This window comes from Alexandromys fortis, unplaced genomic scaffold, assembly GCF_014885135.2.
Source record: "Alexandromys fortis isolate MF-2015 unplaced genomic scaffold, M_Fortis_MF-2015_v1.1 scaffold_1, whole genome shotgun sequence".
Taxonomy (NCBI): domain Eukaryota; kingdom Metazoa; phylum Chordata; class Mammalia; order Rodentia; family Cricetidae; genus Alexandromys; species Alexandromys fortis.
Window position 1 is genome coordinate 13,109,737 of NW_026067927.1, and position 14,012 is coordinate 13,123,748.

Genomic DNA, 14,012 nt, shown 5'->3' on the forward strand with positions numbered 1-14,012 from the left:
GGGGGCACTAGGCACCACACTATCGCATGTCCAACGCTCAGACTCTGGTCCCCGAGCCAAACAAGAGAAGCCCCTGCTTCTCTGCCTGCTCTCTTCAGAGGCTGGGCCTGGGTGGAAGCATAGACACATCAAACAGGTGTAAAGTATTTGGAATTTTCACTCTCACTCCAAATCTGAGCAAGACCCTAAAAGAAAAAATGAGTCACATTTACTGGTAAAACATGCTTTTCAAGTTGGGGAGACAGCTCATCCAGTAGAGGGCTTGATGTGCAAGCTTGAGGGTTCAGGTCACTATTCAACACACACATTAAAACAAACAAAACAGCTGGGCGGTGGTGGCGCACGCCTTTAATCCCAGCACTCGGGAGGCAGAGGCAGGCGGATCTCTGTGAGTTCGAGACCAGCCTGGTCTACAGAGCTAGTTCCAGGACAGGCTCCAAAGCCACAGAGAAACCCTGTCTCGAAAAACCAAAACAAACAAACAAACAAAACAAACACAAAACCAAACAAATAAGCAAACAGGTACAGTGGCTGGGTAAATGGCCTGACTGGTAAAGAACCCTAGCTCAGACGCTCAGCCTGTAAGCAACTCTAATAAACACCCCAAGCATATATAATAATTGTATTACATATAATTATTAGAATTTATATCATGATTATACACAGTAGTTCTGTTCCTTTAGAGAACGCTGACTAATACAACACCAGCACATGGAAGGTGGAGATAAGAGCGTTAAAGTTATCCTCAGCCACACATGAGACCCTATCTCAAAAAAAGAGAGAGGGGAGGGAAGGTTAAGAGGGGAGAAGGGAAGGAAGAGTGGAGCAGTGGGGAAAGGAGGCACACACTAAAATAATCACATAAACCTTGGGCCCCTAACTTCTAAATGGCCTGAACCAGCCCAAGGATTCCCAGAGAGTTAGCTGACAGTGTGGAGCCTCGCAGACAGCTGCTCCTGCGGCACAGCTTCCACGACCCCCATTAGCGGATGACCCAGGCTGCCATCGAACCATCAGTGTTAGAACAAGCACTGTACTGTGAGGGTCAGCCAGCCCTCCCGCCCGCCCGCATATTGTCTACACTTCTCTCAGTGAAAACATACCCAGGTTCTGGCTCTCTGGGCTCTCAGGAAAAATAAAGGTCAGAGGAAGGGACTGAGAGTATAAACGTAGGCATCACTGTAGCACTGCATCACGGCACCACGGCGCCACTGCACCACGGCACCGCTGCACCACTGCATCACTGCGTCACTTAGGAGCTCGCCCCAGAACCAGCTTGAGTCCACAGGAGCTGATGATTCTGAAGAGCTGAGGCCCTTACCACCACCTGTTTCAGTACTTGACATTAGTAAGATGGGCATGGCAGGGACAAGATGCCAGCACTCCATGGAGCAAGTCTTTCTCACTAAAAGCAATAGGACATGGGGTAGACAAAGATTTACCAATGAAGACAGAATGCAAACTGCAAGGACAATGGAGCTTTGAGGTGACCCTGGGAGGGCACAGCTGGACAGAGATGGAGTACACAGCAGGTAAGCTGGGGGTTTCCCCAAGAATCTACCATCCCCTAAACCTGCTTGGCAAAAAGGGACTCTGCTGGTGAAGAGCTCCCGTGTCCCTCTCTGTCATCCTGCAGAAGCATGTGGGCTCACCATTAGGAAGAAAACTTAGCATGGTGGTGCATGCCTTTAATTCCTGCTCAGGAAAATAGAAGCAGGCAGATCTCTGGGAGTTTAGGGTCAGCCTGTACTACACAGTAAGTTCTAGACAAACCAACGCTATATAGTTGGAGCCTGTCTCAAGAAAAAAAAAAAAAAAGGACTTAATATAATAGCTGTCTATTCCCTGGGATTTGGTTTTTTTTTTTTGTGTGCCGTAGGCCTCAAGCTCTGTCTGAGAAGTCAGAAGTCAGTGATTCTTACTCTCCCTTTTCCTATTTCCTTTCCAAACCCAAGAAACTTTTCTGGAGGGTAAAGGTTAGTGCTAGCCAAGAAAAACTAAGGATAACACACAGCTGAGCACCCCAGGGACCTTTCATGCCTGGTGCCCCAACACCTAACCCCAGGACACAGCTCTCCTCCGTGCTGAGGCAGGTCTAACACGAAGGCTCACGGACCTGCCTGCTCGCATTCCTATCACATCTCTCTACAGATATTTAGGAACGAGGATGTGAGCTCTGTGAGCCCCGATGCAGAATCGTGTTTTCTGCCCTCTGCATTCAATTTTTGGAACAGTCAGCCCATGGTGGCACATACCTGCAATCAGAACTCACAGCACTTGGGAGCTAGTCAGGAAGATCCAGACTTCAAGATAGTTTGGGGACAGCCTGAATTACAATAAGACCTTGTCTTAAAAAAAAAAAAAAAAAAAAACAGGAAAAAAAATCTCCTTGGTGAACACTTCCTTCCTCCCACTTTACCTTGCCATCATCTTAGAGACCCTGGCCCTAAGCTACAGCACGACAACCCCCAACCATCGGCGTACCCTCCCCTCAGCCAGGCTTCTCAGCTTTCTGTTCCATAGGCTGTAAACAAGCATATCCGCATGCCAGTCAAACTACACACTCATTTCCCCAGAAGAGGATGCGAGCTTCCCCTTCCCCAGGTTCCTGCTGAGATGACTAGGAATACCATCCTATCCCAACTTTATTCTGTGTCTGCCTGGTCACTTCTCAGCCTTCCACACTTCCCACCCCCAACAGTCACCTCTGCCTTGGCAGCACTTCTGGAACTGTCCATGACCTTGACTATGGCCCAGACGATGCAGTGTCTAGAAGATATTGCTGATCCTCACAAAGAAAACACATGTTGCCAAGTAGTGGTGGTGCACATGTTTAATCCCAGCATTTGGAAGCAGAGGCAGGCTGATCTCTGAGTTTGAGGGCAGCTTGGTCATCTACAGAACAAGTTCCAGGATATCCAGGGCTACATACAGAAACCCTGACTCAAAACAAACAAACCCCCCCCCAAAAAAAAAAGAAAACAGATGTTACTAGGCCTCTCTAAATCCCTCACTAAGGTTCTGTCTCCCATAATCATGGTTTTGTCTTTGAAAACTCTATACCTCTGATGTAGGGACCAGAGAAGAACACCCTTCTCATTGCACATGGTCCAGGGCCTTATAAAAGCCCTCCCCTTTGCCCAGCTCTCTGCTGTCTTTCTTCGCACTGAGAGGCAGCCACTACCTTGTGTTTCTCCCCCAATAAATCTCTTGTGTGAGGTTTGTTGCATAGTGTGAGTTTGTGGTATTTCTTTGCTCCTGGCTGCCAAGGAATCCTTCTGCTGGAAAAATCCTTACCCCTGATCTTGGGTACCAAGAGACTTTTCAGAGGCACCAGCCCACTCTCGGTCTGGCCATTAATAAAAGAACTCAAAACCAACGGGAAACTGAGGCAACAGAACAGACTTTGGGGCTAGACTGGGCTACATAATTAGATGAAAATGGAAAAGAAAAAAAAAAAGCTTACTTGTTAAAAGATTGGCCCCTAATGCAACATCTCCAGAAATGGGCTTTTGATGTCATCAGTAAGTTCATCTAATGGCATCGTTGGAAGAGGACAGAAACTTGCAGAGATGTGGCCTAGCTGGAGGAAGCATGTCTATGGGGAATGTACGCCTGCTTCATGTTCTCTCCCTCCGGGCTGACACGAGCTGAGAAGCCTCTTCTCCCACACATCTCGACCACCACGTTATAGCCCTCCAGGTAATTCCGATAAGTGTTCAACTAAGAACACTCCTTCACTATCCAGCGTCAGCTTACTCTTGCAATTCCATTTTCCTATCTGATCCTTCTGAACTTGGGTCTGAAGCCCTAGTAATCTCTGGAGCAGCCAGTGGATATATTTACTGACCTATCACCAGAAAATCCTATAGCCACCAACGCCAACCTCATCCCACTCCCTTAGCCTGCATCTGGTTCTCTTTCTCCCTTCCAGGTGTCAGTCAGTACACCAGTGTACTGAGCAGGGAGGGCAGGGGGCGACGCCTGGGCAGTGACGAGACAAGATGGCCATCTACCCATCTGACCCACTGCTGTTGCTGAGGCCTCGGGACCACCTGAACTCATCAGTGTCATGTGTGTTGATCTCTCCTGATTTTAGTGAGACCACAAGTGGAGGTCCCATTCTACCTCCCCCTCTCCTAAACACTGCCATACCCAAAGATGAAACCTGTTCCCCATCCCCTGAGGCGCCCAGAAAACCAGGAATACCTTACCTCACAGTAAACAATGTCTGCTCCGTAATCCAGGGCCAGGAGTCGCATTGGTAGAGTCCCCACCCGAACCATGGGGGCTAAGATGAGCTTATTGTGGTAGCACAGGGAGAGGCTGTTCCCAATCATTCCTCCTCGCTATGCCTGAAGAAAGGGAAAATGTAGGTTAGAACTAGAGCGGCAGGCGGGTGAAAGGGTTCGGTGGGTAAGCGCACATGCTATGTAAACCTGACAACCTGAGGCTGATCCCTGGAAGCAGCAGCAGAAGGACAGAACTGACTCCTGAAAGTCATCCTCGGGCCTCAGCGCGTGCCCACGCCCAGCACACACACAATTTAAAATCTTTTTTTTTTTTGTTATTTTGTTTTTTATTTAAAGATTTATTTATTATGTATATAGTGTTCTGTCTGAAGAGGGCGCCAGATCTCTTTACAGATGATTGTGAATCACCATGTGGTTGCTGGGAATTGAACTCAGGACCTTTGGAAGAGCAGGCAATGCTCTTAACCGCTGAACCATCTCTCCAGCCCCAAAATTGTCTTTAAATTGAAAAAATAATGGCGAATCGGCGAGAAATCTGTGGTTAGGAGCACTTGCCACTCTTGCAAAGAACCTGAGTTTGATTCCCAGGACCTACATGGTAGCGTACAACCTTCTGTAACTCCATTTTCAGGGGTTCTGACACCCTCTTCTAACCTTCGCAGGCACCAGACTCGGAAGTACAACAAAGATACACATGCAGGCAAAAACACTTATATACATAAAAAATAAAAATAACTTAAAAAAAAGAAACATAATGCCGGGCAATGGTGGCGCACGCCTTTAATCCCAGCACTCGGGAGGCAGAGGCAGGCGGATCTCTGTGAGTTCGAGACCAGCCTGGTCTACAGAGCTAGTTCCAGGACAGGCTCCAAAGCCACAGAGAAACCCTGTCTCGAAAAACCAAAAAAAAAAAAAAAAGAAAGAAAGAAAGAAACATAAGCGAATCAAAAAAATGCCTCCTATCATCCCGGGCAGGCTTTCTCCATACCTCTAACACGTGCCTCTGTTCATGCTTAGCCATTCATCTAACAACTATTCATTAAGTGCCAGTCACTGCCAAGGTCTCTTGGGAACAAAACTGTCATAGACTCAGAGAACAAAATGGACTAGCAGGACTAACTGGACTCCTGCCTAGCAGAGTGTTCAGTCCAGGGGGAGGGGGAGTACTAGCAAAACCCAGTAAGTATATAAATAAATAAACCATTAGATAGTGTCCTGGGAAACTAGCAACACACAAGAATTAAAAAAAAAAATAAAAAGGAAATGAATCAAGACGGAAAGCATTAGAATCAGTTTTTAAAAAGAGAAGTTGGGGTGTGTGTCATTAAAAAGATAAGATTTAAACAAAGATTTGGATCAGTCAAGGAGGAACATAGTGCAATGCACAACACAGGCAGTGGCCAGTGCACAGGGCCTAAAAGAGGAGCCTGTGTGGTACTTTGGAGGCGTCCGAAGAAGGACAACGTGGGCCACACAAGGAGAGAAAATAACAAGCTCAGTAAGTGACGTAGCAGCAGTGAGATAAGAGGGACGTCAAAGAGATAACTTATCAAAGTAAAGGCTTATGAGTGGAGAAGTAGCAGGAGTTTGCTCACGTTTTCCCAGGATCACAATGTCTGTTGTGTGAACAGGAAACTGGAGGAAGGGGTCAAGAAAGCACTTTCAGCCGGCAGGACTGCAGGGAGATGGACTCAAAGGAATCCAGTGCTCAGCATGAGACGGCAGGGGTGCAGTGAAGGTGGTAAGGAGTAGTATATTCTAGAGCAGCGATGGAGAGACAAGGGGAACTAAACTAAAAGAAAGCCAGGGGCTGGGGCTGGGCATGGTGAGCTCTAAGCTAGCCAGGCTACATAAGGAAAAAAAGGAGGGGAGTAGGGAGGCTGACGGTCAAGGGCTGGGACTGTAGCTTACTAGGGAGGCACTTGCTCAGTTCGCATGCACAAGACCCTGGCTTCCATCCCCACTCCCACAGAGGAAGAGGAGGAGGAAGGAGGAAGGAGGAAGGAGGAAGAAGAAGAAAGAAGAAGAAAGAAGAAAGAAGAAAGAAGAAGAAGAAGAAGAAGAAGAAGAAGAAGAAGAAGAAGAAGAAGAAGAAGAAGAAGAAGAAAATAAAATCCTATGTCCTACTTTTTTATTTAAAGACAGGGTCTCACTATTAGAGTCCAGGCTGACATGGTATTTAGACCAAGCTGGCCTCCAACTCAGAGGTCAGCTGCCTCTGACTCTCAGTACAAGGATTAAAGGCATGTGCCACCATGCCCAGATAAATTCCGATCTTTTTAATGGTACTGTCATCAATAGGTAGCTATTGGGCCCAGTTTAGAAACCTCAATGATACTAAAATCTGAAGATGCTCAAGCCCCTTATATAAAATTCCTACATATCCATCTATATACTTTTGGTTTTTTGGGAGATTGAATTCAGGACTTCATAAATGATAGTAGGCAAGCATAGTATCACTAAGCTATATCCCAACCCTCTCTCATATGTTTTAAATCATTTGTAAGTTGCTTATAATGACTAATATAATATAAAAAATGTAAATAGCTGTTATACTATATTGTTAGGGAGTAACATTAAAGGAAAATGTATACACATGTTTAGTACAGACACTTTTTCATGAATATTTTCACCCTACAGTGGGAAAAATCCACACCACCTATAAATATGAAGGGCTAGCTCTAGTTAATGAAATTAAAACACTTTCTCCAGATGTTAGAAACCTTCCAGGTAATCAATCCACAAACACCGACCTTATCTCCCACTCCAGGCACTTAACACTATATAAAATATCTGACATCCATTTTTTCCCAGATGTGTCCAAGAAGAATAAAATTTAAAAAAAAAATTTAAATAACCTGAACCACCAAATTCAAGATAAGTAGTCTGCTTTGTGAGATAAGCTTAATCACTCCGTAAGGTTAACGGGATCCTTCTTACTACTTCTATTCAGGCAATTCAGAATCTGCCCGAGAAGTCAATGGATAGCAAGATGAATGATGAATCCGGTATGAGAAGCTGGAAGGGATTACAAGGAATGGAGGGTGAGGTTTGCCTGGAAAGGACGGGACAACGTGTAAAAACGAGAAACTCTTTCTAAAAGAACTGAGTCCTTATCTCCTACTTCAGAGATGAAAGAAGCAGCAGGCCACCCGCATGCACTCTCGAGTCTGAACTAGAGAACAGGGTTGAGCCTAGATCCGGACTCCCAACCTTTGATTCAGTCCCCGGGCCTACAGTTCATTCAGACTCTCACCACACTTAAAACACCCAGGCTTTTAGCCGAGCGCGTAGCTATGAAAACATAGCGGCACTCTGCAGCTTTGGAGTTTTATGGGACGCTTGACAGGGGCAATGAAGACCGCAAATAAGAATCTCAGACAGTAAGCACCCAATTGACAGAGGCCATCCTCACTCCTGATGCCTTGAGCCAGGGCCCCACGGTCACCTCCTATTGGCGACCCGGGATCCTGCCTCCACCGAGCACCTTCCCCAAAGATGACCCCAATCTGGACGTCGCCAAGCCCGATGGGAACCTACACACCTCGCAGCCACTGAACTCTAAGAATCCTCCTCCCTCTTTCCGGACGATGCTGCAGCGCCACACGCCACACGCCACACGCCACACTGAGCTGCGCCAGCCACCGTACCCAAGACCACCGTCGCGCACTTGACGTCACTAGCAGGCGCCTCTTCTGCATCAAGGGAACCATGGCTTTAGCCCGGCCCATGCGACTGTTGTCGCTAGCGGTTCGGTTGCTTCTGGAGCCCCGACGGAACATAGCGGTGCACAGTTCCGATGAGCCCTTGCCAGTGGTGCGCATTCCGCGGGCTCTGCAGCGACGGCAGCAACAGCGACAGAGCGATCGTGGGAGTTTCTCACGGCCGGTGCTAGTACGACCCGGTCCACTGCTGGTCTCGGCGCGGCGGCCGGAGTTGAACCAGCCCGCGCGCCTCACGCTGGGCCGTTGGGAGTGCGCGCCACTGGCTTCGCGTGGCTGGAAGCATCGACGATCGCGTCGGGATCATTTTTCCATAGAGCGAGTGCAGCAAGAGACGCCCGCGCTGACGAACCTCTCGTCCGATGGCAGCTTCGTGGACCTGGGTCTGGAGCCCCGAGTGCTGCTCGCGCTACAGAAGGCTGCGCCCGAAGTCATTCGGCCAACCTCGGTGCAGTCGAAAACCATCCCGCCAGTGCTTCGCGGCCGTCACCTCCTTTGCGCTGCCGAAACCGGTAGTGGCAAGACCCTCAGCTACCTACTCCCCCTATTTCAACGTCTCCTGAGAGGACCAGGCCTGGACTCCCGCAGTTCCACAGCTCCCCGAGGCTTGGTTCTGGTACCTTCCCGAGAATTAGCCGAGCAAGTGCAGGCCGTGGCCCAGTCACTGGGTCGGTACCTGGGCCTACAGGTAACAGAGCTTGGAGGCGGCCTCGGCATGAGTAAGCTCAAACTGCAGCTGTGTAGACTACCGTCAGCAGATGTGCTCGTGGCCACCCCCGGGGCTCTGTGGAAGGCCCTGAAAAGTCAACTGGTCAGCTTGCAGCATCTTTCCTTCCTCGTGCTGGATGAAGCCGACACATTGCTGGATGAAAGCTTCCTGGAACTTGTGGACTACATCTTGGGAAAGAGCCCTATAGCAGAAAGTCCAGCTGAATTAGAAGACCCCTTTAATCCCAAAGCTCAGTTAGTGATGGTGGGAGCCACGTTTCCAGAAGGCGTAAACAAACTGCTGAGTAAAGTCACCAGCCCAGACTGTCTCACCACCGTCACCAGCTCCAGGCTCCATTGCATCATGCCTCATGTCAGACAGACATTTATGAGACTAAAGGGAGCGGAGAAGGTAACAGAACTGGTTCAGATCCTCAAACAGCATGACAAGGCAAATAAGACAAAAGCCTCAGGAACCGTCCTGGTGTTCTGCAACAGCTCCAGCACTGTGAACTGGCTGGGATATATTCTGGATGACCACAAAATCCAACATCTGAGACTGCAAGGGCAGATGCCAGCCTCGATGAGGGCCGGCATCTTCCAGAGATTCCAGAAGGGCTCCCAAGACGTCCTTGTCTGCACAGACATAGCATCGCGAGGTCTAGATAGCATCCATGTGGAACTGGTTGTCAATTACGATTTCCCCCCTACTCTGCAGGATTACATCCACAGAGCAGGAAGGGTGGGTCGAGTGGGCAGTGAAGTGCCAGGGACCGTCATCAGTTTTGTGACCCATCCCTGGGATGTGAGCCTGGTCCAGAAAATTGAGCTGGCAGCTCGTCGAAGAAGAAGCCTTCCAGGATTAGCCTCTTCAGTGAAAGACCCTTTGCCTCAACAAGCCTGATTTTTGGCTGACTGGAATACTAGAACAGGGATCTTCCTGGGGGGCCCAGGAGGGTTGAATACTTTGGTCAGTGGGTGACATCGGATCACCACCCACCCCTTGCCTCTCTGAAAACATGATGGACTGTTTGGAGATTTGAAAAGTAAACTACTGGCCAGAACTGGAGACTAACATTTTAAAAATAAATAAAGGGGATTTTGACTTGATATAATGTCATGATTTCATTTTTCTTCTTTGTATGTGTGTGTGGAGGTCAGAAGACAATTTTGTGTAACCAATCCTGTCATTCCACCTTTCTGGGTGTTCCAGGGATCTAGGCTCAACTAGACTTGCTTGGCAAGTGCCCTTGTTCCCCTAGCCATCTCAATGGACCTCATGTCATGATTTCTAACAAGAAATGACTTGTGTATTTTGAAACAGGTTGACACTATGTAGCTCACAATTGACTTGAACTCACTGTGTGTCACTAGCTCAAGTTAGTCTTTAGTGATCCTTTTTTCCCCCCAATTTTTTGTTTGTCTTTTTAAGACAGGGAGGTGGCGGCACAGGTTTTTACTCCCAGCACTCAGAAGGCAGATACAGAAGGATCTCTGAGTTTGAAGCCAGCCTACTTAGTCTACACAGCAAGTTCCAGGACAGCCAGGACTACACAGAAAACCCTGTCTCCAGAAAACAATAACAACAACAGCAACAAAAAAACCAGGCTCTCATAATGTAGGCCTGACTGTCCTGAAACTTACTACATAGACCAGGCTGGCCCCTAACTCACAAAAAACTGTGTGCTTGTCTCATGAGCGCTAGAACTAAAGGCATGTGTCAGCACACATGGACCATTGTTGATCTTAACCTGACTGATGAACGCTAGGACTGGAGGCTTGTGTCCCTACCCCTAGCTAATCACGTTTTGTGTGCACTTCCCTAACAGTAACTACCCTCTGAACAGAATTTAGTAGATTTTGAGGATTTACACTCCATCAAATGTAGGATTTTGTTGGCTTGGATTGGGTTTTTTTTTTTAAGGTTTATTTAACTTTGAATTATTTGTATGTGTGTCTGTATGTAGGTAGGTGCACATGAAGCAGGCACTTTCAGAGGTTAGAAGATTGAGTGAGATTCCTAGAACTGGAATTATATTCACCTGTGAATGTTCCCATAAAGGTGGTGGAAACCAGACTCTGGCCCTCTGCAGGTATGCACTCTTACCTACTGAGCCAAGCCCTGTTTGGTCTGTTGTTTCTTGTTGTGGTTGTTTGCCATACTGGCACTTTAACCCGGGACCCCAAGCGTGTTGGTCAAGTGTTCTACTGCTGAGCTAAGCTGCATCTCAAACACTATTGTTTTTTGTTTTGAAAAGGGAGGTGGGGGGCTGGAGAGATGGCTCAGTGGTTAAGAGCATTGCCTGCTCTTCCAAAGGTCCTGAGTTCAATTCCCAGCAACCACATGGTGGCTCACAACCATCTGTAATGAGGTCTGGTGCCCTCTTCTGGCCTGCAGACATACACACAGACAGAACATTGTATACATAATAAATATTTTAAAAAAAAAGGGAGGTGGAAGGGTTGTCCATGTATGTCGCTGCATAAATACTATTTCTACAAAAATATCCTGCCAATCCCACTTTGTGAAATCACTGACAACTGTTTTCCCTTGCGGCACCTCTAACATCCTTCCAGTGTATGTCAACTTTGGTACAATGATCTACAAAGTGGGAGCTTGTCATCATGTTTCTCAACGCTATGAGTCTGGAACCCAAGCTTGAACAACATGAACCCATAGTCTTGCTGAAGAAAACGCCGATCCTGGGCCACTGAAATGACTAAGTGAATATGGCACCCGGCATCAAGTCTAACAACCCACATAGTGGAAGGTGATAACCACCTCAAGTTGTCCTCTGACCTTAGCACTAATCTGTGGCAAATGGGCACACACACAGACATACAAACAAAAAGTCAATGTAAAAAGGAAGTTTTCTAAAAAACAAATACAGTATCTGTGTGACCCCTGGTAAACCTGTAGATTTCATTGTTTGAATTTGGCAGGGGTAGAAGGAGACCAGGTTTGGGTTTTGTTTTTTTCATTTTCAGTTTTTTGTTTTATTATTTTGATTTTGTTTTTTGAGGCAGATCTTACTATGTAGCCTGCTGGCATGGAACTTGCTCTGTAGACCTGAGTGGTCTCAGACTCAGAGAGCTCTTTCTGCCTCTGCCTCACACATGCTGGGATTAAAGCTGGCTGTGCTGGCATATATGACTCATTTTCAGCAGTTTGGAAAGGATCTTACTATGTAATCCAGGCTGACCTTAAACTCATATTGATCTTCCTACCTCATTTATTGGAGGAAGCCCATGTCTGCTTAAGTCTTTTTTAAAAAATGGAATAGATCTGTCAGGCAGTGGTGGTGTACACCTTTAATCCCAGCACTTGGGAGGCAGAGGCAGGCAGATATCTGTGAGTTTGAGGCCAGGCTGGTCTACAAGAGCTAGTTCCGGGGCTAGAGAGATGGCTCCGTGGTTAAGAGCACTGACTACTCTTTCAGAGAACCTGGGTTCAAGTCCTAGCACCCACATGGCAGCTGACAACTGTCTGTAACTCCAAGATCTGACATCCTCACACCAACATACAGGTAGCAAAACACCAATACAAATAAAATAAAAATAAATTATTAAAAAAAAAGAGCTAGTTCCAGAACAAGTTCCAAAGATGCAGTGAAACCCTGTCTTTAAAAACCAAAAAATTGAATAGATTTCTTTTTTTTTTTTTTTTTTGGTTTTTCGAGACAGGGTTTCTCTGTGGTTTTAGAGCCTGTCCTGGAACTAGCTCTGTAGACCAGGCTGGTCTCGAACTCACAGAGATCCGCCTGCCTCTGCCTCCCGAGTGCTGGGATTAAAGGCGTGCGCCACCATCACCCGGCAGGGAGCTAATTTTTTATTTTAAGTTTATGCTTTCCCTGCACGCACGTTTGAGAACAACAGTCATGAAGTGCCCTTGAAGGCCAGAAGGTGTTGGATCCCTTTGGAACTGGAGCTACAGACTGTTAGCACGTGAATGCTGGAATTAAACCCAGGTCCTGTAGAGGAACAGTCAGTGCTCTTGTCTGCTGGGTCACCTCTCCAGCCCCTGCCTTTCATTTTTGCTAGCTGGTATGTCTTTTGAACTTGTGAAGATTTGGCTTTTTTGCCGGGCGGTGGTGGCGCACGCCTTTAATCCCAGCACTCGGGAGGCAGAGGCAGGTGGATCTCTGTGAGCTCGAGACCAGCCTGGTCTACAAGAGCTAGTTCCAGGACAGGCTCCAAAACCACAGAGAAACCCTGTCTCGAAAAACAAAACAAGACAGAACATTGTATACATAATAAATAAATAAATAAATAAATAAATAAATAAATATTTTTAAAAAAAAAGAAAAACAAAACAAAAAAAAAGATTTGGCTTTTTTTTTTTTAAGGGTCTCGCTATATTGCCTCAGCTGGCCTCAAACTCAGACGATCTGCCTGCCTCTGCCTCCAAGTGCACCGAAGGTGTGCACCACCACACCCACGCTCTCAGGCTCTAATGCACCCAACCATCTGCCTTTCTATTGCTTAGGGGCTAGTTAAGGTTAATCTTCACTCCGTGCAATCTTAGAATTTGTGTTTCTCACACCCTCCAGTGGCCACTGGGACTGTAACCATCTAAGTGTTCCACAGGGATCCCCAGGGAGTGGCTACTTAGGTAGATCGTGTAGAAGAATCCTATCCAGGGTTACTCTCTGCCTTTACCCTGCTCTCCTTAAAACCTCAAGGTCTGTTCCATATGTTCCATATGTGACCTCAGTAGGTAGTGATGACATCACAGCTCTCAGTTTCCATGGCGATGTAACTATAGAAACTTGGATGCCTTAGGAAAACATTCCTACCGTTTCTGTACTGGATACGAGTCTGAGTGTCTGAGAATGACTGACCGGATCTTCTACATTAATTGTAACTTGTCCTCTATCCCCTGTGAGGGCTGTTACTCAGGTAAATCTAGACCAGGCATCCGCACAAGAGCCTTTGGTATACATGTAACTTCACTGGGGACTGTATATTTCTCTTAGGCTTGTCATCCCTCAGAATTTCTCTAACCATGAGTAAGGGAAATTGAAACACTGACTCATACACCAAGTATTCTTGCTAAATATTGTGGACAATCCTCTCTGGGTAACTCTTTAGAAAGCTCATCTTCTCAGTTTAGCTTTCCCTCTGGGCTATAAAATGATTCCCCCTCCACCTCATAGAGTCTCACTGCTTCTCTGACTCTGGTTATCCAGGAACTCACCCTGTAGACCAGGCTGGCCTTGAACTCAGAAATCTGCCAACCTCTGAGGGCAGGAATTAAAGGTGTTTGCCACCAGTCCCAGCACTTTTGTTTTGTTTTCTTTTTTTTTTTTTTTTTTTTTTTTTGGTTTTT

At 46.9% G+C, this 14,012-nt stretch overlaps 3 protein-coding genes across 5 annotated transcripts in view; 2 read left to right on the top strand and 1 right to left on the bottom strand.

Annotated features, from left to right (window-relative positions):
• Window positions 1-7,908, bottom strand: part of Dus2 (dihydrouridine synthase 2) — a 54,214-nt gene extending 46,306 nt beyond the window's left edge. For all 3 annotated transcript variants that reach the window (XM_050144236.1, XM_050144235.1, XM_050144234.1), the window contains exons 1-2: window positions 7,798-7,908; window positions 4,215-4,355 (exon numbers count right to left, since the gene is read on the bottom strand). In XM_050144236.1, the coding sequence (XP_050000193.1) occupies window positions 4,215-4,340 (126 nt within the window). In that variant the 5' untranslated portion in view covers window positions 4,341-4,355; window positions 7,798-7,908. The remainder of the gene's footprint in view (window positions 1-4,214; window positions 4,356-7,797) is intronic.
• Window positions 7,909-7,923: 15 nt separating this feature from the next.
• Window positions 7,924-9,792, top strand: Ddx28 (DEAD-box helicase 28). Its single transcript, XM_050144233.1, has one exon. The coding sequence runs from the start codon at window positions 7,965-7,967 to the stop codon at window positions 9,585-9,587; it is 1,623 nt and encodes a 540-aa protein (XP_050000190.1). The 5' UTR covers window positions 7,924-7,964; the 3' UTR covers window positions 9,588-9,792.
• Window positions 9,793-13,515: 3,723 nt separating this feature from the next.
• Dpep2nb (DPEP2 neighbor) overlaps window positions 13,516-14,012 on the top strand; it is a 2,847-nt gene continuing 2,350 nt past the window's right edge. The window contains exon 1 of the mRNA XM_050143392.1: window positions 13,516-13,582. Coding sequence (XP_049999349.1) covers window positions 13,516-13,582 — 67 coding nt within the window. The remainder of the gene's footprint in view (window positions 13,583-14,012) is intronic.

Coding starts and splice junctions, on each gene's coding strand:
- Ddx28 (XM_050144233.1), top strand. CDS start 7,965: ATGGCTTTAGCCCGGCCCATGCGACTGTTGTCGCTAGCGGTTCGGTTG.